The following is a 27,846-nucleotide window of genomic DNA, read 5'->3' on the forward strand; positions in this document are numbered from 1 at the left end:
AGAACTGGATTCAAGTCCAAAACTCTGCTACTTAGTAGCTGGAAAACTTAACCTCTTTGTACCTCATTATCCTTATCTGTAAAATAGGGAGTTGTTTCAAAGATTAAATATGTATGTGTGAAGCATCTTACCCATTTTCTATCATGTAGTAAATATTCAATAAAAGGTAGCTGCCTTTTAAATTATAGTAATAGTTATTGCCCAGCAAATATTTTCTTGGGTGTTTGCTATGTGCTGGGCATTGTATTAAGTACAGGGAGGTGGTATTGAACAAGGCTTGTTTCCTGTTCTCATGAACCTTACCTTCTCGTGGTAGAGACTGTTACATAGTGCCTTGTGAGCACTTAACACAGAGTCAGTTAAGTAGAGGTAAGCAGAGGGTATTTTCGAACCCACAGGAGGAATTAAAGTCCCATTGTATTTGAAGGGTAGGTAGGAGTTAGTCAGACAAAGAATTGGGAAAAGATACGGCAGGCACAGGGGACAATCCAGGCAGAAGTCCAGAAGCAAGGAAATGGTGTTTTGGGGATCTGTATCTAGATAGCGTATTTGGTAGATGAAATAGATGGTATATCAAGGCTGAAGCCTGGAGTTTGGAATGGGGAGGTCGGGAGAGTGGTACAGATGGCACAGGAGAGGGTGACAGGAATCACATCCGGCAGCAGCAGGAAGGCAGTGTGGATGACACCCTGGCAGGTAGAATAGGAGGAAACTACAACTGCCTCCTTGTCCGCAGCTCCTAATGGTGGGCCAGGTCAACACAGAGCGTTGTTTTCTTGTCAGGCTGAAGATGAGGCTTTGCTCTCAGAAGAAGATGATGCCATTGATCGACGTCCATGGACACAGCAGCACCTTGAGGCTGCAGATATCCGCAGGACGCCATCGCTGGCACTCACTCCTCCACAGGCGGAGCAGGAGGTGGATGTGTTGGACGTGAATGTCCGTGGCCCAGGTCAGCACACACCCGCTTTCCAAACCTGCCCTGCCTGCCCTTGGCTCTGTGATGTGCCTCCGTGATCTGCCCCCTGCCAGTTGCACAGACTAAATTAGCATGAGGAAATGAACACTTAGGGAATACAGACATGAAGAACATGTAAACTTCTGTAAGAAGAGGGAAGGATTTTATATTGCCTCACCTACAGCATGCTTGGGAATAGATAGGCTGATTACATGGGAAAGAGTTTAGTGGGATAGAGAAATAATATCCCAAAGCAGAAGGATAGAAAATTACTTTAATTGATACCTTAGTGCATATTATTGTTAATACTGGATATTTTTAAATGTTGCCCAATTTAAAATAACATAGCACTTAGGAACTCAAACAGGAAGGCTTGTTTAACTTAGAGAAGAGCCCTAGCTTAAAAACACTCTTATTTTCCCATAAAGGGCATTATCAGAGGAAAAACAGGTGGCAAATGTAAAACGAATTGCCCATTACCACAAGAAGCTCAGAGGGTTTTTTCCCCATAAGAATAACTTTATTCAAACAGAACGCTTCCAGCCATTGGGTTCATTGAACATTAATGTCCTTCTCCTTAAATATTTTTTGGAAAATTCCGTTCTTATAGATGGGTGCACCCCACTGATGCTGGCTTCCCTCCGAGGAGGCAGCTCAGATATGAGTGATGAAGATGAAGATGGAGAGGACTCTTCTGCCAACATCATCACAGACTTGGTCTACCAGGGTGCCAGCCTGCAGGCCCAGACAGACCGGACTGGTGAGATGGCTCTGCACCTTGCAGCGCGCTACTCAAGGGCTGATGCTGCCAAGCGTCTCCTGGATGCAGGTGCAGACGCCAACGCCCAGGACAACATGGGCCGCTGCCCTCTCCATGCTGCAGTGGCAGCTGATGCCCAGGGGGTCTTCCAGGTAAAGAACAGAGCTGATTCCCTATAAATCTATAATGGTTTCTCTTTGCTAAGGCACTTAATACCCAGTTATGCTCATTCAGTAATTCTCTGAGAAAATAGAGCGGATGGTGGATCTGGTGGATCCAGGATGGTGGAGTCCTGCTTGTCGGATGCGAAAGCAGGAAAAGAGCAGCAGAAAACTGACCTAACCAGAACAGCCAGATAGCGATAGAGCTTACAGCAGATCCCACCAGTTTCCTGATTCTTCATCACTGTTCATTTTGATGTGCCAAAATGCCTCCCAGATGAATAGATCAGATGGCAGTGATAACTGTTACGAAGTTTTTGACTAGTATCAGCTTCTCCCTGTAGATTTATCTGGCCATATGGGCTCCCAGCTGTTCCATGGTGGTTTCTTTGACATGAATTCACTGTGTATTCCTTTTATTTTACCCTTGTGAGGAAACTGGAAGCATTCTGATTAATCTTAAACTCTATACACCATAACTGAGGTTATGATATTTTCCCACTTACTCCTTTCTTTAGAAAGCAGAAGACCTCACTCTCCATGAGATGGCGTCCCCTAGCACCCTTTGTTCCTTCATTCATTCATGCATTCATTCAGCATTTATTGATTGAGGATGATAGAATCATGGACACAAAGACAACAAGCATTCCCTGCCCCCCAGGAACTTACAGCGTTGCCTCAGCTCTGATGCTCTTGTTTCTTCTTTTAACTTCATTATTTTCTTTTATCTAGTTGACTATCTTTTCTGTACTTTCTCATCTTGTAGATTCTGATCCGCAACCGAGTAACTGATCTGGACGCCAGGATGAACGATGGCACTACACCACTGATCCTGGCCGCCCGCCTGGCTGTGGAGGGAATGGTGGCAGAACTGATCAACTGCCAAGCAGATGTGAATGCAGTAGACGACCATGGTAGGGCCGAGAGGCAGGGAGCCAGATTCTCGCCTGCAAAGCATGCCTCTAAGGGGGAAAATCATTATGTGATCTTTAAAGAACCATCTCAGATTTGAATCCAATGAAGATTCTATCATTCATTTATTCTTCTTTCAACATTTTAAGTCCAGAGGACTAAGCCAGTGGGAAGTCCATAGGCGAAGATAGGAAGGGATTTTTAGTGAGGGTTTTTGGAACCCAAAGCCAGTCTATGAAAGGCTTGCCTCTGTAGGTTCCACTCTGGATATGAGGACTAGTGAGCTTGTCCTCACTAGGGAGGGATTATGAGCAACATCTTAAATAGACATTCTGGTGTGATAAGTAGATAGATTATTGTCCTCAGTATGGGATTCTACCATGTGGAAGACGTGGGTACCCTAGACAAATGATCTTTTTACCTACATGTCTTTCTAATGCTAGGCAGCCTGTATTAAAGTATTTCTAGAACAGGAAAAGGAAGATAATACTTTGGTTTTTTTCCACAGGCTGTCACTGACAACTGGCTTGCTTCTCTCTGGGAAGTTCAAGGTTTCCTTATATAAGTCATGATGCTTCCTTATACTGGGAAGAGGACATGTTCCTCTACTCTGTCTGCTTATAAAAATGTTTCTCCCTGCAGGAAAATCCGCTCTTCACTGGGCAGCTGCTGTCAATAACGTGGAGGCAACCCTTTTGCTGTTGAAAAACGGGGCCAACCGAGACATGCAAGACAACAAGGTACAGTCTGGGCAGACACCTAGCAGTGCCTCAGATTACGAAGCCTTCCCTTTTCTCCTATAGCTCCTCTTGTGATGAGTATAGACAAAGAGGGAGGCAGCGTGGACAACAGCTGGATCCAAAGAGTTTGAGGGGAAGGTATTGGGTTATGCAGGGATGTGTCAGGAGGCGAGTCCTCTGCCTACGCAGTACTCAGTCTGGATCAGGCTGTCCTGTAAATAACTTCAGTGTAGCCTTTTCTGCCTTTCTCTTTGACATCGTCCTTTCTCCTGTTCTCTGTTCTCTTCATGCTCACTTGCTTTTCTCTTGTTCTTGTTCATTTTCTTTGTTGTGGCTCTTGTTTTCTGTTCTTGGACACCATGGTATTTTCCTGGTTGCTTTTCTTCCTCTGGGTTTTGGGTCATACTTCTCTTCTCTTGTGTATTTCCTCTTTTCTCTAATTTTAATTCTTTCTTAAACATGTTTTGTTTCCTATTGCTTCTGCTTCCCCTTATTTTTCTGCTTTAGGTTCTTGCCCTCCTACTTCTTTTATTTCTAAGAAGTCCTTTTCCTCTTAGAACCCTATTTTGATAAGCTCAGTGCTCTTTTAAGCAAATCTCTGGCTCAGGAGAATGCTTTATTTCACACATTCCCAACTAAGGAGACATCACCCTCAATGGGGCAAAATTGACTGTTGAGGAAGGGTAGAATGATCTTACTCTTTTTATGTATAAAACTACAGATATATGGGGCACCTGGGTGGTTCGATCAGGTAAGCGTCCAACTCTTGGTTTCAGCTCAGGTCATGAACTCACCGTTCATGAGTTTGAGCACTACGTTGAGCTCCATGCTGACAGCACACAGCCTGCTTGGGATTCTCTGTCTCCCTCTCTCTCTGCCCTCCCCCCCACCCAATCTTTCAAAATAAATAAATAAATTTTTATTTATTTATATTTTTTTAAATTTTCTCTTTTACATTTATTTATTTTTGAGAGACAGAGAGACAGAGCACTAGTCGGGGAGGGATAGAGAGAGGAAGACACAGAATCCTAAGCAGGCTCCAGGCTCTGAGCTGTCAGCACAGAGCCCGACGCAGGGCCCAAACTCACAAACCGTGAGATCATGACCTGAGGTGAAGTCAGACACTTAACTGACTGACCCACTCAGGCGCCCCATAAAAAAAATTTTTTTTTAAGCTACAGATATACATTCAGTACCTAGGTAGATAGACATTTTATCTGTGCTAGTAAAATTTCATATGGGGAGGCAGTTAGGGAAATAATGTCTAAGGGATTGATAATAACAAAAAGTTTGAGAAACACTGACATATGATCAAGGGTGTTACTAATTTTCATGTGCTATGTGGGTCTTTTCTGTAGGAAGAGACACCTCTGTTTCTTGCTGCCCGGGAGGGAAGCTATGAAGCAGCCAAGATCCTGTTAGACCATTTTGCCAATCGGGATATCACAGACCACATGGATCGTCTTCCCCGGGATGTGGCTCGGGACCGCATGCACCATGACATCGTGCGCCTCCTAGACGAGTACAATGTGACACCGAGCCCTCCAGGCACTGTGCTGACTTCTGCCCTCTCACCTGTCATCTGTGGGCCCAACAGATCTTTCCTCAGCCTAAAGCACACCCCAATGGGCAAGAAGCCTAGACGGCCCAATACCAAGAGTGCCATGCCCACTAGCCTCCCTAACCTTGCCAAGGAGGCCAAGGAGGCCAAGGGTAGTAGGAGGAAGAAGTCTCTGAGTGACAAGGGTCAGCTGTCTGAGAGTTCAGTGACTTTATCCCCAGTTGATTCCTTAGAGTCTCCTCACACATATGTTTCTGACACCACATCCTCTCCAATGATTACATCCCCTGGAATCTTACAGGCCTCACCCAACCCTATGTTGGCCACTGCTGCACCCCCTGCCCCAGTCCATGCACAGCATGCACTGTCTTTCTCTAACCTGCATGAAATGCAGCCTTTGGCTCACGGGGCCAACCCTGTGCTTCCCTCAGTGAGCCAGCTGCTATCCCACCACCACATTGTTCCCCCAGGCAGTAGCAGTACGGGGAGCTTGGGTAGGCTCCATCCAGTCACTGTTCCAGCAGATTGGATGAACCGCATGGAGATGAATGAGACCCAGTACAATGAGATGTTTAGTATGGTTCTGGCTCCAGCTGAGGGCACGCACCCTGGCATAGCTCCCCAGAGCAGACCACCTGAAGGGAAGCATATAACTACCCCTCGGGAGCCCTTGCCCCCCATTGTGACTTTCCAGCTAATCCCCAAAGGCAGTATTTCCCAACCAGCAGGGACTCCCCAGCCTCAGTCCAACTGCCCCCCACCTGTTACAGGCCCTGTGCCCACCATGTACCAGATTCCAGAAATGGCTCGTTTGCCTAATATGGCTTTTCCCACTGCCATGATGCCCCAGCAGGATGGGCAGGTTGCTCAGACCATTCTCCCAGCCTATCATCCTTTCCCAGCCTCTGTGGGCAAGTATCCCACACCACCTTCACAGCATAGTTATGCTTCCTCAAATGCTGCTGAGCGAACACCCAGTCACAGTGGTCACCTCCAGGGTGAGCATCCCTACCTGACACCATCCCCAGAGTCTCCTGACCAGTGGTCAAGTTCATCACCCCACTCTGCTTCTGACTGGTCAGATGTGACCACCAGCCCTACCCCTGGGGGTGCTGGAGGAGGTCAACGGGGACCTGGAACACACATGTCTGAGCCACCACGCAGCAACATGCAGGTGTATGCATGAAAGAGTCTGCCTCCAGTGTAGGGACAGAACTGCCTATTGTAAATGCTGCTGAGGAACAAATGAAGGTCATCCGGGAGAGAAATGAAGAAATCTCTGGAATCAGCTTCTGGAAGCAGGAGGAAGAAGATGCTTTTATCTTTTAGATAATGCAAGAAGCAATTTTGTCAGCTTCACTGGGTATCTGCAGGATTTGGGGTGTGAGGAACATGGTTCCTTTCAGTCTCTTACCCATCAAGCCAAGTTTGTGGAAACTCAAGATGAATACAAGACTTGGGGCCACGTTTACTCTTTTCTCTTTGGAGAAAAGAATGGATGCCTGTTGTAGCCCAGACATTCTTGCAGCCTGGACTGCATTTTAAGCCCTGGGGGCTTCTGCCATATCCATGAGAAGATTTTACGTACAGTCCTGTTGGGAATTGTACCTTGGAATTCTGTCCAAGTTGACTTATCTCATCTTCTCTTACTTGGAAATTCTTCTGACTTCATTTGGTGCTTTAATTTTTGCACCTCTCTGTGGTTGTACTCCCCCCACACCCCCAGCATGGTATAGGGCAACGTGCTTTTAATCATTCCTGCTCTGAAAAGTAATTTCAGCCTCCTTTCCCCTCTTCTCCCAGTGTCCCCAGGAATATCACAGGGTTTGCTTCAGTCATGGTTCTCAGCATACACCTTTCAAGTATGTTTCTTTAGAAAATGGATTCATTGCAGTCTCCTACATAATGTCATTCCTAGAAGAGGAAGGGGAGCAAGACATTTTTCTTTGAACCCATTTTGGAGACAGAAGTCCTTTTCAAGAGACTGCACCTTAGTTCTCTTGCCTGCATGCAGGGCTTTACGTAAACCTTACCAGGAAGAAGGATCAGAATTGGTTGTTTTCCCATTTGTGGGCCTAGTCAGTGGGAAGTTTCATCATTGGCAGTGCAGGTACTATGAGCCCCTTGAAACAAATAAACAAACAAACAAACAAGAAACAGACAAAGATGTGGAATGTTGGAATGACCAAGAGATAAGCTAACTCATGTGAGAAGTGGTTATCCACTAACAAGTCCCTTTCCTTCTCTCCCAGCATTCCATTGACGGCCTGTGCAAAACACATTTGTTCCCAGATCTCAGAACCCCTGGCCTACTTCACTCACTCATCCAGCAGGGAAAGCTAGCCTTAGTTGTTGAGACTTTCCTTCCATAGAAGAAAATGTCTCAAACGATGCTTCCTCGCCACTCAGAGCTGAACTCTGTTTGGCTCGAGGGACCCCGTGCCAGCCGGGTTCCTTTTGCGGAGGGATTGCAGTCTCTGCTTCCTGAGGCTGTTTCTGACCGCAGGCCTGCTCACCAGCCCTTCACTGTGCGTGCAGTCTGAGTTATCGGTGCACCCAAGTAGGTTCTCACCGGACGCATGGATTTTTCTGTGTTCAAGTGCAGGAAATAGAAAGCTAACCTAGTTTTCTGGGATCCAAGCCAGCCCTTTACAAAGGTTGGAACTATGAGGCAGCCTTTGCTATTTTTTGCTACCATTCCTTTTGTTTTGAGGCAGTTGTGGCGTTCCCTTTCAGGCAACTAACATAGAAACTTACTGGGGACATTTTCCTTTCCCAGAGTTGCCTTGTAGATAATGATGGACAATTAAAGACTGTCTTTGTCATTCTCATGCTCAGATTATGGTTCTATTTTACTTGAGTCAGCTCTCTGTATTTGTGGTCTTGGCACCTTCTGTGACACTCTGTCAAGGGCAGAAGCATTCTAGTCAACACTAGAAATAGGAGGAATATCGTTTTCTTCCTCTTGTCCCTGAGTCATCCAATAGTGGATCCTGTGGCCACACTGTCATCTCTGCCCGGTGCTGTGATGTCATGACACCTGGGAAATTAGTTCTGCTGGGGCATTTTGTAGATAATAACCAGTGAATTGCCTACTCTGTTTGAATGGTAGTCTTCATTCCTGCCTTGGCTAGGAGTACCCATCAGAGCATTCCACTTAACGTGATCTATCTGTTTGTGGCCCCGTATGGAACCCCTGAGTGTCTGTTAGCATGGCAGTCTACAAATTTTTTTTTTTAGTCCTGCCCAAGCTCATCAACAGAAATAATTAGTACTGCCCCAGCAAACTGTATTCTCTCACGTGGCAACTCTTACCAGCCCTTTCATAGCAGGTAACGTTTTATCTTCTGAACAGTGACTCTCTGTCCTTGGGCCCATTTGTTAATTCACAGATGGGGAGAACCTGTGTGGGCCACTGTGGACCTCACCACATCTGCCCCTGTCATCCTGTTTCATCCCCACTTCCTGAAAGTATCAGCCTCTGACCCAACAGCTTGGATCCTCTATTGCCTCCTCCTTCCCCAACCACAATTTAGGCCTAACTTGCTTCTTTTTCCTTCTTGGGATCCTTTGGGTTTTGGGAAAGGGAATGTGAAAGCTGCCATTACAGACTACAGGCTTCAGTGATGAGGAGGAAAACACTGCCTTTCAAGCATTTATCAATCCCTTAGATTTTAAGAACCCTTCAGTTGTATAGTACCTAATAAAAGTGAAGGTGAGATGGAGAATCACTTTCTTATTTGGGTTCTGAATTAGAGACTAAGTTTTATAGGACACGTCTTTTATGCCATGTATAGGTCACCCTCTCCCCAATTCTGGTTTGTTTTTATTTTTATAAATTTTTCTTTTGACTCCTCTTCTGTCTGCCTTTGGGGATAGATTCTTCTGTTTGTTTCTTCTGTTTTGTGTTAAGCATCATTTTCTGACTTACATGATGGTGAGGGAGAGAAACGTGTAAAAGAGAGTTAAAGACTTTGATGTAAGCAGTCAGCCATGATGCTCAAGCCTGCTATGCCATCTTATTATGTTCGCTGGTACACAGTTCTGGCACAGAAAAGAACCAAAGGTATAATATTTTGTGGGCAGGCAGTTTGGATTTTAACCAACACATTGAATGTATGATGACTATTTGAGAGAACACAACTATATGACCTGACGCTCCCACTTGTAACTGGTACTATGGCTCCTTCCTTGTGTACATTTCTCTTGAAAGTGATACTATATGTTTGTATGAGAAACCCAGTAACCAGAAAAATGACTGCATATTCCTAACTATACATGGTAAGGAAAATGCAAACTGTTTTTACTTTTCAAATTTTCATTCTAAAGTAGTTAAGATGAAATTTATATGAAAGCATTTTTATCACAAAATAAAAAAAGATTACATGTCAAGCTCTGTGACATTGCAGTTTTTATTTTCCATTCCAGCGTCCCTGGTCTTGCAGTGACCTCCTTTGTGATGTCATGATAGGCTGAGAATGAAATAATTTTCTCTTCATTCTGAATCCCACAAAGCCAAGCACTAGGCTTCTTTTTTTCATTCTCCCAAGCAGATTGCAAATAAATGCTTTTGAGGAAAAACTTCTGTCAAATAGGAAGCACCACAAGACAATCACTTTTCTGTGCACTAGTTAGTGGCAAACAGACACTGAGGACAAGGTACCTTCCAGTGGGAATGGGGAGTGTTTGCTAAGGCCAGAATTGAAAAGTGGGATGTAACTGATAATATTGATAGTGCTGTTACCTAAACCATGAGTTTTCAATATTATTCTCCAAATTAAATTTGTATAGAACTTTGTTGCAGGGAGTATGGCCGGAGTCGCAAAAGATGAGTCCACAAACAAAATGCAGTTAAGTGAAGGTCCTCATACTTGAGTCGGAATGAGGCCCTGACTCCAGAATGAAGCTTCTTTTTATTAGGATAATTGCTAAAGACTATGTGCATAAAGTCAGCTGAGGAAGTGTGTTAATCAATCTAATGGTTTAGCTTTTCAAGGTTGAATTTCGAGTTAATTGGTTTCTGTAACACTAGGAAGGGTCAGGTGTGAAGGAGGAGCCAGCCCTGGACTACGTTAATGGCTCTAGGTGTCCCTTACCAGCCGCAGCCTCATTCAGCTGTGTAAACATGTCCTAAGGCCTTGCACCTTCTCCAGCCCTTCCCTTTTGAAGTCTCTTCCTTGGATGCTTCTCTCCTGCATCTCCCACAGAACTTTATACAATTCTAAAGTAGTATTTTGCCTATAAATATGTTACCAAGTTCCTTTATACATTTACTTGTGAAAGTCCATCAGGGAGACGTTTGAACACAAATATTTGACATTGGTGATGCTTATGTCATGACCAGTCTTGTGTCAACTTCAGCATTGAGTTTATTTCCATATTCTGTTAGTTTTGCAGAAACTTTTTTTTTTTTTAGTTTATTTCTTTTTGAGAGAGAGAGGGAGAGGGAGACACAGAATCCAAAGCAGTCTCCAGGCTCTGACCTGTCAGCACAGAGCCCAAGGCAAGGCCCAACCTCATGAACCGCGAGATCATGACCTGAGCTGAAGTCAGATGCTTAACGGACAGCCACCCAGGCACCCCTGCTTTGCAGAAACTTTGAATCATACATATATAATTCTAAATGGTAGAAATACTTGCTTAAATGACTGGAAATCTTAGGATATGCTTCAATTGAATAGATGAAGGAGTTTTATTCAAAATCTGCACAAATATATTTTAACACAACTGACAGCACATATTGGTTAGCCTGACGGCTTTCTAATTTCATATAAAACACATTTGAGTCTTCATGTTAGGCTTTGTAATGGCATAACAGGAAAATGAATTTGAGAGCTAAGGAATGATTTGCCTAAGTCTGGTCCTCTGCAGGCTGGCATCTCAGAGCTGGACTGGCCTCTTCAGACTAGGAGCTAACTTGCTGGAAACCTGCTTTCTGGATCTGAGCTGCAGGCCACTAGCTTGCTCTCCACATCCTACCACTGCAATCGCAAGCCTAAAAACCTCACCCTTGATTGTGGCGGGGGGATCCGGGGCTCTCCCAACTATGATCTCCAAAGAGGGAGGGCAGGGCTGGAGGCCAAGGCCTGCCACATCACACAGCTGGGACAGTAGACTTGGACACCAGGCCACAGTCAGGCCAGGGGTGAGACTGGGGCTTCCCTCAGTCCCACAGCTAAGAAGCCTCATAGCCCAAGGAGAGGGGGCTGAGTTCCCCTTTCAGAGCATGATGAATACAACAACCATCCTTAATGCCTGCACACAGTCCAGGATGTGATGGGCAATGGGAGAACTGAGCTCCTTTACTGCCTCTGCTTCTGCAAGCTCTCCCAATACGCACTGCCCTGGGCCAGCAGGGCTCGATTTCCTCATCTGCCTGACCGTATTTTAAAAATGAAATGACCCCTTTCACGAAGATGGCGCCGAAGGTGAAAAAGGAAGCCCCTGCCCCTCCCAAAGCCAAAGCCAGAGCTTTGAAGGCCAAGAAAGTAGTGCTGAAAGGCGTCCATAGTCATAAAAAAAAAAGATCTGCACGTCACCTACATTCCGACGGCCCAAGGTACTGCATCTCCGAAGGCAGCCCAAATATCCTCAAAAGAGTGCCTCTCAGAGAAACAAGCTTGACCACTATGCCATCATCAAGTTCCCCCTGACTGCAGAGTCAGCCATGAAGAGAACAGAAGACAACAACACACTTGGGTTCATTGTGGATGCCAAGGCCAATAAGCACCAGATCAAACAGGCTGTGAAGAAGCTCTATGACATTGACATGGCCAAGGTCAACACTCTGATCAGGCCCGATGGAGGAAAGAAAGCATATGTTTGATTGGCTCCCGACTATGATGCTTTGGATGTTGCCAACAAAATTGGGATCATCTAAACTGAGTCCAGCTGGCTAAATCTAAATATAAAAGTTTTCACCATAAAAAAATAAAAAATCATAAATAAAAATAAACATGAAATGTGAATCAGGTGCTTGCAAAAGCCCTGAAGAGGGAGAGGGTGTATGTGAAGTATGTGAGTAGGTGAGGAAGTGTAGGCATGTGAATGTGTGTGAAACAGAGAAAATACAACTTTTCTTTCTTTGCCTTAGGCTTAGCAAAACACGTCGAGAACAATGACAGCAGTCAAATCTGCCTGCCAAGTAGGAGCAAACTCAAATGAGGATAACTCAAGAGGGGCTTATTTACAAAAGGACTACTGAGGAAGTGTGCATGTGTGAGGTGTAGGGGAACTCTAAGGAGCGGTGCAGAAAGCACTGGCTAGTCCCAGCAGAGCTATGACTGCTGGATACAAAGGGATGAGACCAGAGGAGGCTACCAGAACCTGGAAAGAGTGTAGAGCAAGTTACCTCAAGAAGAGCTATGCTTCAGTTAGGGAGTCAATGAGCCCCAAAGCTCCTTGACAACAAGGACGCCAGGGAATGAGTACTCTGACCTCATTCCCCACCCCATTTCTGCCCAGACTTCCTTCCTCCCTTCCTTCCCTCCTTCCTTCCTCCCTTCCTTCTTCCCTCCCTCCCTTCCTCCCTTCCTTCCTTCCTCCCTCCCTCCCTCCTTCCCTCCCTTCCTTCCTCCCTTCCTTCCTTTCCTCCCTCCCTCCCTCCCTTGCTTCCTTCTTTCCTTTCCTCCTTCCCTCCCTCCCTTCCTTTCCTTCCTCCCTCCCTTCCTTCCTCCCTCCCTTCCTTCATTTCCCCCTTCCCTCCTTTCCTTCATCCCTTCCTTCCTTTCCTCCCTCCCTCCCTTCCTTCCTTCTTTCCTTTCCCCCCTCCCTTCCTTTCCTCCTTCCTCCCTTCCTTCCTTCCTTCATTTCCTCCTTCCCTCCCTTCCTTCATCCCTTCCTTCGTTTCCTCCCTCCCTTCCTTACCTCCCTCCCTCTCTCCTTTCCTTCCCTCCTTCCTCCCTCCCTCCCTCCCTCGCTCCCTTCCTTCCTTCCTTTTTTCTCCTTCCTTCTTCTTCCTCCTTCCTTCCTTCTTTCCCTCCTTCCTTCTTTCCCTTCTTCCCTCCTTTCTTCCCTCCTTCCTTCTTTCCTTCCTTTCTTCCCTCCTTCCTTCCTTCCCTCCTTCCTCCCTCTCCCTCTTTCAAGAGTGCACAGTGGGGTGGGGGCAGAGAGAGAGAGAGAGAGCGAGCAAGCCCTAAGGGGCTCCATGCCCAGCACAGAGCCTGACCCAGGGCTCAATTCCATGACTGTGAGATTACAGCCTGAACCAAAAACAAGAATTGGACACCCAACTGACTGAGCCACCCAGGTGCCCCACCACCCAGACTTTCTGCTGGAGCCAAATGGAAGTCTGAAAATACAGGAGGCTGTTGAATTTGATCCATTGATACATGTCAGCTTTCTGGGGTGGGGAAGTTGGTAGAGAAAGGAAGAGAGTACCTGCAGGTGTGAACACATACTTATCCAAAACATTCTCCCTACAGCTCTAACGTTTCTAAGAAAGTTCTACTGGCAGCCTGCTATTGATGTGTCAAGGCAGGAAACACAAAGTAAAAGGAATTATGTATTGGTAATCCTGACTTAATTTATTTTCCTGATCTACTGGTGTGTTTCTTCACCACCTTGGCTTTGAGCACCCAAAATTAAGACGAGCATCAGCAGTAGGATGGACAAATTATGGTACCTCCTTTCAATGGAATACTACACAGAAATTTTTAAAAAGAAAACCATGCAGGGGCGCCTGGGTGGCGCAGTCGGTTAAGCGTCCGACTTCAGCCAGGTCACGATCTCGCGGTCCGTGAGTTCGAGCCCCGCGTCAGGCTCTGGGCTGATGGCTCGGAGCCTGGAGCCTGTTTCCGATTCTGTGTCTCCCTCTCTCTCTGCCCCTCCCCCGTTCATGCTCTGTCTCTCTCTGTCCCAAAAATAAATAAAAAACGTTGAAAAAAAAAATTAAAAAAAAAAAAAAAAAAGAAAACCATGCAACAATATGGAGAATTGTTGCTGACATAATGTTGAGGAAATTAAGCCAGACAAAAGAATACATTCTGTATGATTCCATTATAGAATTTCACGAAAAATAAACCAGTGGCAAATGGGGATCAGAAGAGTGAATATTTTTCTGGGAGAAGGGTCTTGACTGAGAAGAGGGCAAGAAAAATCTTTCTGGAGTCTTAAAACATCTTGACTTGGGTGGTGATCACATGAACGTATACATATGTAAAATTTTGTTTAGAATATGCTTAAGATTTGTGCATTTTACTTAGGTAAATTGTACTTCAATAAAATGTATAATAACTGACAGAAATGTATAAACACCTAATATAAAAGTTATAGCATATAATTATATATAATTTTATATTATAAAATGTTAATTTTTATATTTGTTTCAGATGCTTAAAGATGACAAGATACATATAGCAAAGACTCCTGTATTTCCCTTTCCTTTCACTCCCCTCCCTTTCTTCCCTCCTTCCTTTCCCAGTTACTTGTTTTCATAACTTTGGTTCATGGGGATTATTTTATTCTTAAAAACATTATTTGCAATACTTAACCCACGAAGGAAATATATTTTCAATGCAATTGTATAAAATGTGGGATTGCATAGTTGCAAACCTCACTATGTGAGTGAGGTGAACCAGCTATTGGCTAGCTGGATAAGCCATCTCCGTCAGGGTCCTGGCTGCCATTTGGCACTATCTGGTGGCACTTGTCTGCCTCAGCACAAGTATGTTTGAGGATTCTAGGTTCTGTAGTCTGGCTGGGATTTGCAAGAACATCACTGCAAGTCATCCTCTGCTTCATATGCCTACTACAGAAACTTTGGGTCAGCTAAATGCACGCATAACCACTCTCTCTGTACTCCCAGAGTTTTAAGAACATGGACCTGGCAGAGGCTGGACACCAATCACCAATCCTGTTATATCAGAATCTGTGGTTATTATGGGGTTTTACATATAAGAATTGGAAAGGAGGAAGAGAAGCTATCTACACCTGAGGTTAATAAGACAACTTACTGAAAAACTACACCATTAGGAATTTAGTAAGTCAAACGATGTAAATTTAGTTCATAGAAAAACCTCTGTTATGGGGAGCCTGGGTGGCTCAGTCAGTTAAGCGTCAGGCTTTGGCTCAGGTCATGATCTTGTGGTTCGTGGGTTTGAGCCCCATATCAGGCTCTGTGCTGACAGTAGGAACCTGCTTCGGACTCTGTCTCTCCATCTCTCTCTGTCCCTCCCCAACTCACGCACGCGCTCTCTCTCTCTCAAAAAAGAATAAACATCAAACAATTTTTTAAAAAAAGAAAAACCTCTGTTATCAACAAAACCGACTGAGGGATGAAATGGAAGAGAAGATCACATCTACAGTAGCAAACACACACACACACACACACACACACACACACACATCAATAACCTTTTAAAAATTACTAATTGCAAATATTACCAAACATCCAGGACTCCTGAAAACTTGAATGACCACTGCCTCTTTATAAGTTGCAGTTTTAGCTCTGCTCTATTCTTCCACCTGCTAGATAAAAATCATAACTCTATCTGGTCATGCCCGCAACTGGGACAAAATTCACGAAGATACTCAATTCTTTCAACCCATCTCAGTATCACCTAACACAAGTCCTAACACCTAACACAAGTCCAAATCTATAGTAAACCCACCCACTTCCTGATACACCCACATTTCCCGCCTGTATGCAGTTTTCCCCGCAGCAAAGAGCAGTGATAAATCCATCTTTGGTTGATTCCCAGGCTTGCCCCTGATGGCCTTAGACTGACAGACATCAGGGGCGCCTGGGTGGCTCAGTTGGTTAAGCGTCTGACTTCAGCTCAGGTCATGATCTCGTGGTCCATGAGTTCGAGCCCCACGTCGGGCTCTGTGCTGACAGCTCAGAGCCTGGAGCCTGTTTCAGATTCCGTGTCTCCCTCTCTCTGACCCTCCCCTGTTCATGCTCTGTCTCTCCCTGTCTCAAAAATAAATAAAACGTTAAAAAAAAAAAAAAAAAAAAAAAACGATTCTCTCTCTCTCTCTCTTAAAAAAAAAAAAAAAAAAATAGACTGACAGACATCAACAGAGGCCTGTGTCTCTCCAAGACAGAGAGAATCCCATTTTAACACCCTGTTATACACAGAGCGCTGACTGTGACAGTGGGAGTTCATGAATTTATTTTAAGAATATCTGGAACATTCACAAAAATTAAACACAGGTGAAGCCATGTCAAGATCTCAGAGTTTCAAAGAATCAGTATTATATAGACAATTATCTCTGAACACAATAGTTTCAAACTAGAAACAAAATAGGAGCTCCTGGGTGGCTCAGCTGGTTGAGTGTCTGACCCTTGGTTTTGACTCAGGTCATGACCCAAGGATTGTGGGATCAAGTCCTGTGTTGGGCTCCATGCTGAGCATGGAGCCTGCTTGGGATTCTCTCTTCCTCTCTCTCTGCCCCTCGCTGCTGCCTGTGTTCTCAAATAAAAAAGATTTTTTTTAATTAAAAAAAGAAGGAAAATAAAACTGTAACCAACAGCCCTATGTGTATGAAAAATTAATACAAATATAAGTTAGAAGATATTTAGAAACTGCACAAAAATATTTATCAACTAGTACCACTACTTTTGAAATACCAATTAAAAAAAACTTATGGAAAGCAACTAAAGCTTTAAACAGAGAAACTTCAACCTAAATACTTATAGGACAGCAGAAAGGCTGAATCAATAATCTAAGCATTTTATTCAAGAAATTAGACAAAGAACCATAATCTAAATCTAAAGAAATAGAAGGTAGGAAATAAGACAAACAAAAGTTAATGAGCTAACTGGAAAAAAAAAGTAATAGAGATAATTAAATTAACTAAAATCTGCTTTGCTGAAAGACATAGAATACTCTCTGGCAAGAATCAACAATATAAAGAAAGCACAATTAACAGTACTAGGGAGATAAAGGATTTGAGGCAGACACGGCAGGTTAAAAATCATGACTATAAACAAATATATTCTAATATATTTGGGAAAAAATGAGGCCTAGGTTCTATAATGGGTAATATGTATTGAACCTTTTTTTTTCTACTGAACTTTAAAAGCACAGATAGTCCTTATCATAAACCTTCCAGAGAATTAAAAATAAAATACTCCTCAGCTCATTTTGTGAATCTATTTCTTTGACAGTAAAGCCCTACAAAGATGATACAAGTAAGGAAAATTATAGAACTATCTTACCTATAAACATAAGTGCAAAAATTATAAATCAACTATTACCAAACTGAAACAAGCAGTAAATAATATATAAAGCCATCAAGACTAAGAAATTTTTTTTCCTCAGGAAAGAAAGGATGGTTAACATTAATTAATAGATGTCACCACATCCAGAAGACAACTTGTGCAACCATTTCAATAGACTAAACGAAGTGTTTGGTCAAATTAAATCTTTAAAAAAAAATTTTTTTTTTAACATTTATTCATTTTTGAGAGACAGAGAGAAACAGAGCATGAGCAGGGGAGGGGCAGAGAGAGAGGGAGACACAGAATCTGAAGCAGGCTCCAGGCTCTGAGCTGTCAGCACAGAGCCCGACGCGGGGCTCGAACTCACAGACCGTGAGATCGTGACCTGAGCCGAAGTCAGATGCTCAACCTAATGAGCCACCCAGGCGCCCCTAAAATCAAATCTTCATGACAGAAATTATAAAAGATAACATCAAATTAGAAACCAAGAGGAACTTCCTAAAACTAACAAAAGGTATCTACTACAACCTACAGCTATCACATTTAATGATGAATTTACAGATTTGTTACCTTTGAGGTTAGGTCTACCACAGATGCCAGCTCTCACATGTTCTATTCAACGCAGTCTGGAAGTCCTTAGTTCTGGCCAGGAACACTGGAAAGTCATTAGTTATAGACCATTTCATAAAAAGTCCAAGAAGAAATGCAAACTATTAGAACCTGTTTCCATTAAACAGGACGAGAGAGTTGTTAAAAACAAACAAACAAACAAACGAAGGAACAATCATTTCCTGTTAGTGATTATTGGCTCCAACCAAATGGTAAAAGAAATCAGATGCATTCTGGCTGTGGGATACAGGAGTCTATGAAGCCAAGTCAGCTGAGAAAAACTGGGATGTTGGGGACTATGGATTTAGAGGCCTCTGTTAACCTCATAGAGAACCCTGGAGAGAAAAAATGGCTCGAGCAATTCCCTCTGTGCCTCAGAATCACCCTGTAAGGAGGTAGCCCTCATTCCTTGTCCCAGCCTCAGACACCTGTGTGACAGCGAAGCGAATGCTGACTAGAATTCTGTAATCTTGCCTCTCCCGACTGGCAGATCTGATTCCTTAGAGCAGACTTGCTGATTTTCAGTTCATCGCCTCTTAGCTCTGAAATCATCCTCACTGCCAACTCTGCCAAAATGGGTCTTGGTCCTCTAAGTATGTTTGCTTTGCCAGCTGGCACTGTTTAGCTTTATCAGTAGAGGGTGCTGGAGAGATCTTGTAGGAGGAGTAAGAGGTTTTCCTTCCTGGTTCCAGGCTTCCTTCTGGTGTCACCCTCTCTTCCCTCCCCACCCCCAGCCTTAGTGTAAGTAGCTTCCCAAGTGCCAGGCTCCTAAAGTGCAGGCAGCTTCTCCAGCATCCAGCATCTGCAGTGTATGGCAGCCAGAGGCAGCCAGCAGCTGGTGGCAATGCCAGGCAGCCTCTGTTCCCAGATGGTTTTGTAGCAGAGTGTATTCGAGTGCCCAGTGAGATGCCTTTTCTTGAACAGCTTTCCCCAAGTGCCCTAGAGTGCCTGAGTGAGACACCTTCCTGTGAACAGCTTCCCTGGTACATTAGAGGTTGGATTTCTGGCAAGATCCACCAGAGTGAATCACTCTGACACCACACTGACTTCTCTGCCATTCAGTGTCCAAGGCTGTGGCATCTGACAATATCTGATCTCAGCCCTAGGAGGAGGATAGCTCCTCCTGGGTGGCCTGTTTCACCCCTAGGGTTGGTACGTATACTACATTATATAATATACATATTATATTTTATTTTAGACCATATCTCATTATATTTCTGCATGTCTGTCGTATTAAGTATTATAGCCACAATTCCAATATTCTTTAGAATTCCCTTTGCAGTTTACCAGCAAATCTCTTATTCCTCCAATTCCCTGTTGAGATTAATCATTCTCTATATTACCTTTCCCTCTTCACCTCTGATATGGATTCTTTCTCCTGACTGAACCCAGACTGATACAAAAAGTAACTTTTGTAGAGAAATAAACATTGCTCTGTGTTGTGCTTAGTTTTATGTTAATGCCAAGTCAGAAGCTCTTTATCTATAAAATTTTCTCTTAATAATTCTCTTCCAAAAGGGACATTATGAATGAATGATGGCCCTCTCAAAACCTTGGGGATATTCTTTTTTTTTTTTTTTTTTTTTAATTTTTTTTCAACGTTTTTTTATTTATTTTTGGGACAGAGAGAGACAGAGCATGAACGGGGGAGGGGCAGAGAGAGAGGGACACACAGAATCAGAAACAGGCTCCAGGCTCCGAGCCATCAGCCCAGAGCCTGACGCGGGGCTCGAACTCACGGACCGCGAGATCGTGACCTGGCTGAAGTCGGACGCTTAACCGACTGCGCCACCCAGGCGCCCCTTGGGGATATTCTTAAAAAAAAAAAACAAACATAGGAAGGGACAAAATATATCAGTGATATAAAATCTTACGATGTAAGTTAAAAATATATATTGGTCATATTTAATCTACTGGCACTATCCTTTCAACAGTATCTTTATGACTCCAAGCTAATCTGTCAGCCTAAAGATTAAGGATCCCAAAGCATGTTTGTTTCATCTCGGAAAGTAGACACAAATTTCTACATTATTAAAACATTGTTTTCATTGTGAAATATACACAGAAATAAGCATAAATGTTTAGGCACGGTTTAACAAATATGTACAGCAAACCCCAGTGGTCAAGACATACACTACCAACAGGCTAGCACTCTAGAAGCTACCTGAACCACACCGGCCCCTCCCTCATCCACTCCTGAATACAGCCCCTTCTGTTCACCCTAGTCTTAGGGTGACGGTCGTCGTCACAGCTCTGGTAATTATTTCCTTGATTTATTTTACCAACAGTGCATGTCCCTTACCGCGGTTACCCCTGACGGAAATTTGAATTGTTTCCAATTTGGGGAATATTGCTGCTTCCAAATACCCGGGCGAATTTATGCACACATTTCTGTAGGGTATCCATCTAGGAGTGGAATTGCTCCATCATACGGTCTGCATGTTTTCAACCATATGAGATACTGCTAACCAGCTTTCTAACGTGGTTTAGCCTATTAAATGATTTCTGCAGAGTTACCATTCTACGCCCTCATCAAAATTTGGTATCCTCAGTCGTTTCGGGATCCTCTCGATCCGTGGCCGTTTTTGGTCTCCTCCCTCCCTCTGCACGCATACTACAAACATAACCACCTATTTGCCTTTCTCGGAGAACTCTGGGGGATCTGCTGTCGCAAGTGTTTTTCTCTTCCTAGATTCTTCCACTCCCGCACACCTCTCCCCACTAGTCGCCCCAATCCCGCTAGTCCCCGGGTCCCAAGGACGCACGACAAAAAGAGCCACCTGGAAACTTTTTCTGGCCTGCAGCCCGGCGCTGGGTGCCCCGCGTGGGGGCGGGGATCAGACCCTACCCTGAGGTTCTCCTGCTGCGCAAGCGAACGCAGGGGAAACTGGGAATGGCGTGACTGTGAGGCGCGCACAGTGGCCTAGAAAACATCAGATTCCCTCCGACGGAAAATACCAGATGTGTCCTAGGGCGTCTGGAAACGGGCGACATGGCGCAGGACGTAGTGACCCTTTAACAAGATCTCTTTTGTTCCTATTTCTCTATTCCTTCTCCTTTCCCCAAGCTGTGCTCGGCCCTTCCCCACCCCTCGTGGCGGTCGCCCCTCTTCCCAGTTTTCTCCTCGCGCACCTTTCCCTCCGTCCTCCCGCGCGCGCCCAACGGCGGCACCGCCCGGAAAACCGAACTGGAGACTCCCTGGGAATGTCAACAGACCCGACCGAGCCCGGGAGGCCGGAGATCCCGCCGCGCCTGCTCCTGCCCCGGGAGCTCCGCGCCGTGAACTCCCACGCCCCTAGCGGCCGCCCCTGGAACCTGACTCGCAGGCCGGCCGTCGGGACTGACTCCCTGGGGCTGCTATGAGGTCAGCGAGGACCTTACGCTCCCCAGGCCGCTCGCTCCCGGTGCTAGTCCTCGTGGGGCTCCTGGCTGAGGCTCTTGGCGAAGATTTAATTTTTCACCCTGAGTGGGGATTTGAGTCGTATGAAATCATCATTCCCAAGCAGTTGAGCTTCCGGGGAGGGCAGCAAGGCCCGGTCAAGCAAGTGTCCTACCTCCTGCAGGTTAAAGGCCAGAAGTATGTCCTCCACTTGTGGCCCTGGAGGCTTCTGTTGCCCCGAAATCTGAAGGTTTTCTCCTTCACGGAACAAGGGAAGCTCCTGGAGGATCACCCTTACATACCCAGGGATTGCTACTATATAGGCTTGATCGAAGGAAATCAGGATTCCGAAGCTACTTTCAGTATGTGCACTGGGGGTCTCCGAGGCATACTGAAAATTTATGACGAACGTCACCAAATGGAGCCCCTCAAAGCCTCTTCCAGTTTTGAACATGTCATGTATCTCCTGAAGAAAGAGAACACATTTCAGAATGAGGCCTGTGGCTTAACTAATGACGAACTAGAAAAACAGATGGCCCAGGGTGAGAATATGGCTAGGCTTAGGGACTTTGCTGAATCCTATTCCCATCAGAGGTATGTGGAAACAGTCATGGTCTTTGATCACAGTAGATATATTTTTTTGCAATCCAATGCTACTCAGATTGTACATGATGCCATTCCTTTGGCTGGGATTATGGATGCCTTGTTTAGGGATGTCAGTGTGAGGGTACATCTAAAAGGTATTGGACCAGTGGAGATAGAATAAATATTCGCCAAATGAACACAAGCCAAATTCTAGAAGCGTTTTTAAAATATCTTAGAATACACGTCTCTCCTCAAATTCCAGCAGATCGGACACATTTGTTTGTCACAACTGCTTTTATTCATTCTCTTGGGTGGGCCTATATCGGAGGTGCATGTTCAACGAATTCTAGTGGATCAATCAGTAGTTTTAGGAATCTAAATATCCTTGAAGCCAGCCGATGGTCTGCGCATGAACTGGGCCATGGTATTGGAATGCAACATGATACAAAAGACTGTCGTTGTAAGGGTAAGAAAACTTGTATCCTGGGCACTGGGATTGACGGGTTTAGTAATTGTAGTTACATCAATTATCATAGTTACATACATTCAAACGGCGACTGTCTAATACCCCGGGACTGGGTTATGTGATTACCAGATTCGGGAACAGAATTGTGGAAGAGGATGAAGAATGTGATTGGGGTTCAATAGAGGACTGCAGGAATGACAAGTGTTGCAAATCAGATTGTAAACTCACACCTGGTGCCAGCTGTAGCGCCGGACTTTGCTGTCCTAATTGTCAGTTTCGTCCACTTGGGTACACTTGTCAGAAGAACGAAAATGATTGTGACCTTCCGGAGTACTGCAGTGGCATCTCCGCTTACTGCCCAGAAGACACGTAGAAGCAGGATGGAAGCCCTTGCAAGCATGAGTCCCAATGTTACAGGGAAGGGGTGCCATTCCAGACACAGGCAGTGCCAAAGCATTTTTGGACCTGGTGCCAAGGAGGCTCCCAATCAGTGCTATGAAGTAGTTAATATGATGGGTGACCAGTATGGGAACTGTGGGATTGTGGAAGTCAATGCCTATAAAACCTGTACCACGCAAAATGCAATGTGTGGCATTGCACAAAGTGCAATGTGTGTATAAATGTCGAAATCGTCCCTGATCTGCCACATCATACTACTAGTATCTCTACTTCCCTGCAAGATGAAAGCCTCATTTGCTGGGGGACGGGCTACCAGAAATCCATGATGCCCATGGGAATACCCGACATAGGTGTAGTAAATGACGGTACCCCGTGTGGTGTGGGCCGAATATGTATGAACGGTACTTGTATACCTATCTCAGTCTTTGAGTTTGACTGTCAGCCTGAGAAGTGCAACCACCGAGGCACTTGCAACAATAAAAAAAACTGCCACTGCCTTTATGGCTGGGCCCCACCCTTCTGTGAGGAGACAGGGTATGGAGGAAGCACTGACAGCGGGCCAGCGAGAGCGCTGGGAGAGGAGGTGTCTGCCCCAGTTCAGATTGTGCCCATTATGTTAACCCGCCTTATTTTCTTAGCCATCTCCGTGATCGTTGTGTTTTTCAGGAGAGTGATAGGAGAATGTTTAATACCCAGACAGGGAGAAATAGCACCAGTTACCACTGGAGCTCAATAATCCAAGGCGAAAAATGTCAAGAACCCAAACAGGTAATCAGGCAACCCACAGTCATTTTACAACACAGAGCCATACACTCAACAAACTTATTCATGTAGCCAGACAGCACTTTGTTCTCCTTCCAGCTCCTTTTTTACATAATTTTCCTTCGAGTTTGGATCAGCAGATAAACGATATTCTTGTTTGGGAAACGAATCAGTGTTTTTTGTTTTTTTTCGTATTCACCTGCTCCTTCATTTGTGATCAAGTCTTGGATATCCTGAAAAGTCTGCCCCAGTGTTTTCTGAACACTAGAGCTCTGAATATTGTTTTCACAGGATTACACTGGTTTTCACAGTAGAGTCCTCTGTCACTCAGAATCACGGTAAACAAAGCGATCGTCCGCCATTCTCTCTGCCTCTCTCAACGTGCTCAGTGAGGGCTCTGTACGAGGGCCCCATGCTGACTGATAGATTTTAGAAATTGACTACCACGTTTTAAAGACATAGAAAGCGATACTTTATAAGGGGTGTCCCTCTGGTAATTCTTTTCCCCTGTCGTGGTCATTTTATGGGTCCCCGCGGCTTTGTAGATGTATGGTCTCTGACAGGCGTTTGGGGCAATCTCAGCTGGGTGAAGGACACTAATCTGCCATAACTCTTGCATTTCACCCCAGTCTATAAATGATGAGAAACACTGGCAGCATCCTGGGGCAAGACTTTCAACAAAGTTCAGTGCTTTGGGCTTTTTCTTGCAGGAGCAGGTCTTTTGTGAATGGGTGGCCCTAAGTTTGTTACACCCGTAAGTAGAGCAGAAGTGAGGAACACCTTCCACCATGTACCCCCATATCTGCCTCCAAATATTCTCTCCCCTTTGCCCAGTGCTGAGGGTGGGAGGAGAGGAGGTCTGAGCAGCAGCTTTGGAAGAGTCAGTGCCCGCCTCTCAAGCCCCGGGAGGATCTCACGCCTCCCAGACCTGTGTCAGCCCAAGAGTTCACCCGCTGCTCTAAGTCAAGCCTTCCTGCTATTGTCTCGCCTCACCCCTGTGCTCCTCCCTCCCCTAGAACCACTGCAGGCTCACCAGACCCGCTTTTCTCAGCCACTTTGTTTTTCTAATGGAGGAAGTTGCAGGAAGTTCGTTGTAAAGAGTTGTCCCCTTGGACTTTGGGGGGACTGTTTTTACTCAGAGGAGAACAAGAAAACACTGACCTTGTGATGATCATAATTCTAACATTTTTCAGGCTCTGCCATCACCAGGAAACATCCTGCGAAAGCGAGGGCATTTAATTATAGCTGCAACACTGCTAATGATGGCTACCATATCGAGAGCTCGCACTGCACGAACCAATGTTCTAAATGCTTCATGTGTATTTAGGTATTTTTACTCCTGAAAATAACTCTGTGTGGTATGTGTTATTATTATCCCCCTTTCCAACAGAGAAATTAAAGCACAGTGAGGTTAAATAATCTGTTCAAGATTAATGACAGTATAACAAGAAGTAATGACAGTATTACAAGAAGCATCATATATGTGTGGTCTTAAGACTGCTGTTGCTGGGTGGAGTATTCTATAAACGTTAATCAGGTAAAGTTTGTTGATCGTGTTGTTCAAGGCTACTGTAGCCTTGCTGTATTCTGTCTGCTTGTTCTAGATGTGAATTTGTCTATTTCTCTTTGCAGTTCTATCAGTTTGCATCATGTGCTTTGGAGCTGCCCTCAGGTGTGGAAACTTGTGCGATTATTATGTCCTCTTGATGAACTCACCTCTTTATTAATATGAAATGACTATCTTATTCTAGTGATAGATCTTGCTCTGAAGTCTATTATAGTTGATATTAATAAAGCTACTCCAACTTCCTTCTGACTATTGTTCAAATAGCATATCTTTCTCCACCCCTTTATTTTAATATATTAGTATCTCCATATTTAAAGTGCTTTCCTTGTAGGCAACATATAGTTGAGGATTTTAAAAAATCAAGTCTGACGATCTCTGCCTTTTAATTAATGTGTTTTGACCATTAACATTTATTTTTAAAAAAATTTTTTCAGTGTTGATTTATGTTTGAGAGAGAGAGAAACAGAGCATGAGTGGGGTAGGGACAGGGAGGGAGACACAGAATCTGAAGCAGGCTCCAGGCTCTGAGCTGTCAGCACAGAGCCCGATGTGGGGCTCAAACCCATGAACTGTGAGATCATGACCTGAGCCGAAGTCGGATGCTTAACCGACTGAGCCACCCAGATGCCCCTTGACCATTAACATTTAATGTGATTATTGAAAAAGCTAGGTTTGAGTCTATTAAGTTGCTATTAGTTTTTGGCCTGTCCCTTTTTTCCTTCTTTTTCTTCCATCTTTTGTATTAAGCGAGTATTTTTTTTGTTTTATAATTCCACTTACCACTATTTATCAAATCTACCTTCTAGTGATGTTACGCCACTGCATACACAGTGCAAGAATCTTAGGCGAATGTACTTCCATATTTCCCCTCCCGGCCTTTATGTTTTTGCTGCGGTCATTTTATTTTCACAAATGCCATAAACCTCATAATAAATTGTTATTATTATTTAAATGTTCAGTCATCTCTTAAAGAGATTTAAATAAAAAGAAGTCTATGTATGTGCCCATTTAGTAACCATTTATGGTGCTCTTTCTTCTTTCATGGAGATCCAGAAATCTATCTGGTATTATTTACCTTCTGCCCAAAGACTGTCCTTAAGTTCTTATAGTGCAGACCTGCTGGTAATAAATCATTCCAGCTTTTGTATATGTGAATACATCTTTATTTCACCTTTTTTAAAAAAAGGAGTTGTGCCAGGTATAGATATCAATCATCTTATTGCTTGCACTGTTTTTGGCAAGAAAGCTCTTATTATCTTCCCGCCCCACCACCTCTTTTTTTTCTTAGTAGGTAGTATGTCTTTGGCTGCTTTTAAAATGTGCTCTTCATCATTATTTTTAGTAGTCTGATTATGATGTTCCTTTGTATAATTTTTTCATGTTTCTAGTGATTGAGTATGTTCAGATTCTTGGATCTGTGTATTTATAGTTTTTATTATGCTTAGACAGTATTCAGCTATTATTTCTTTAAGTGGTTTTGTGTCCTCCCCACCCCTTTGTGGATTCTCATTATCCATGTATTAGCCCATCTGAAGTTATCTCACAGCTCACTGATGCTTTTTTCCCTGTACTTGCTTTCTCTCAGTGTTTCCTTTTGGATATCTTTTGCTAGGCCTCACATTCACTAATAGTTTTCTTCTGCATTGTCTAATCTGCTATTAAGCTTAGCTGATGGATTTTCCATCTCAGATACTGTAATATTCATTCCTAAAAGTTGGATTTAGGTCTTTTTTATACCTTCCATTTGTGTATTTAACTTTTTGAACTTATGGAATATAGTTATAATAACAGTTTTAATGCCCTTCTCTGCTAATTCTGACATCTGTATCAGTCTGGGTCAGTTTCAAATGATTGGTTTCTATCCTCATTATTGGTTCTTTTTTTTTTTTTTTAACGTTTATTTATTTTTGAGACAGAGAGAGAGCATGAACGGGGGAGGGTCAGAGAGAGAGGGAGACACAGAATCTGAAACAGGCTCCAGGCTCTGAGCAGTCAGCACAGAGCCCAACGCGGGGCTCGAACTCATGGACAGTGAGATCGTGACCTGAGCCGAAGTCGGACGCTTAACCGACTGAGCCACCCAGGGGCCCCTCCTCATTATTGGTTCTATCTTCCTTCTTCTTCAAATGTCAATGGTCAAGTATATTTGAATGGTGCATTTACTTTTCTGGTTGCTGAATAGTTTTATCTGCTATAAATTTTGAGTTTTGTTCAAGGATGCTGGTAAGTTACCTAGAAACAATTTGATCCTTTCAGGTCTTGGTTTAATTATTTGTTCAATGGTCCAGAACAATGAGCAGTCTACTGCTTTATTTCCAGCTACCTTCCTGAGTATTCTTCCCCATTTTCTGTTAATTGTAAGATGCTCCACTCTGGTTGTTGGGAATAGATAGGCTTATTAGTCCCTTAATATCCTATTTTATCTTGACCTTTGGGTAGTTTTCTTACCTGGATGTGTTAATCAGTACTCTACTGAGTAGTAGAGGTAATTCCTCTGGGATATTTCATTATTTTCTCTTTGTAGATCTCTCCTTCTGGGACTCTGCCTTATGGATTATACCTGCTTTGACCTCCCTAAACTGTCAGCTCAATCTCCTCAACTCAAAAGAGTCCACTGAGCTCCTATTCATTTTTCCTTCCTGTGGCTGGCTTGAAAACTCTCTTAAGGCAGTAGGTTTGGGACAGTAGTGGGACTCATGGATGACTGTTCTCCTTTGCCTGATGTCCAGTATCATGGAGAGAGTCATTTCATGTGTTATCTGCTTTTTTTTAGTTATTTCAAAAAGTAGAGCATATCTAACCATTGTTAGTTATTCTTGGC

The 27,846-nt window shown here is 44.1% G+C and overlaps 2 protein-coding genes and 1 pseudogene across 3 annotated transcripts in view; all 3 read left to right on the forward strand.

Moving 5' to 3' along the window:
- NOTCH2 (notch receptor 2) overlaps positions 1-9,484 on the forward strand; it is a 170,894-nt gene extending 161,410 nt beyond the window's left edge. For both annotated transcript variants that reach the window (XM_058716027.1, XM_058716028.1), the window contains exons 30-34: positions 784-952; positions 1,569-1,870; positions 2,646-2,793; positions 3,434-3,531; positions 4,890-9,484. In XM_058716027.1, coding sequence (XP_058572010.1) covers positions 784-952; positions 1,569-1,870; positions 2,646-2,793; positions 3,434-3,531; positions 4,890-6,278 — 2,106 coding nt within the window. In that variant the 3' untranslated portion in view covers positions 6,279-9,484. The remainder of the gene's footprint in view (positions 1-783; positions 953-1,568; positions 1,871-2,645; positions 2,794-3,433; positions 3,532-4,889) is intronic.
- A 133-nt stretch (positions 9,485-9,617) lies between these two features.
- Positions 9,618-12,649, forward strand: LOC131504076 (large ribosomal subunit protein uL23-like; annotated as a pseudogene).
- A 7,963-nt stretch (positions 12,650-20,612) lies between these two features.
- ADAM30 (ADAM metallopeptidase domain 30) lies at positions 20,613-23,627 on the forward strand. The gene is made up of 2 exons (XM_058716033.1): positions 20,613-21,840; positions 23,363-23,627. Exons 1-2 carry the CDS (start codon positions 21,227-21,229, stop codon positions 23,430-23,432), a joined length of 684 nt encoding a protein of 227 aa, XP_058572016.1. The 5' UTR covers positions 20,613-21,226; the 3' UTR covers positions 23,433-23,627.
- Positions 23,628-27,846: the final 4,219 nt, after the last annotated feature.

This window comes from Neofelis nebulosa, chromosome 2 (genome assembly GCF_028018385.1).
Source record: "Neofelis nebulosa isolate mNeoNeb1 chromosome 2, mNeoNeb1.pri, whole genome shotgun sequence".
In the NCBI taxonomy this organism is placed as follows: domain Eukaryota; kingdom Metazoa; phylum Chordata; class Mammalia; order Carnivora; family Felidae; genus Neofelis; species Neofelis nebulosa.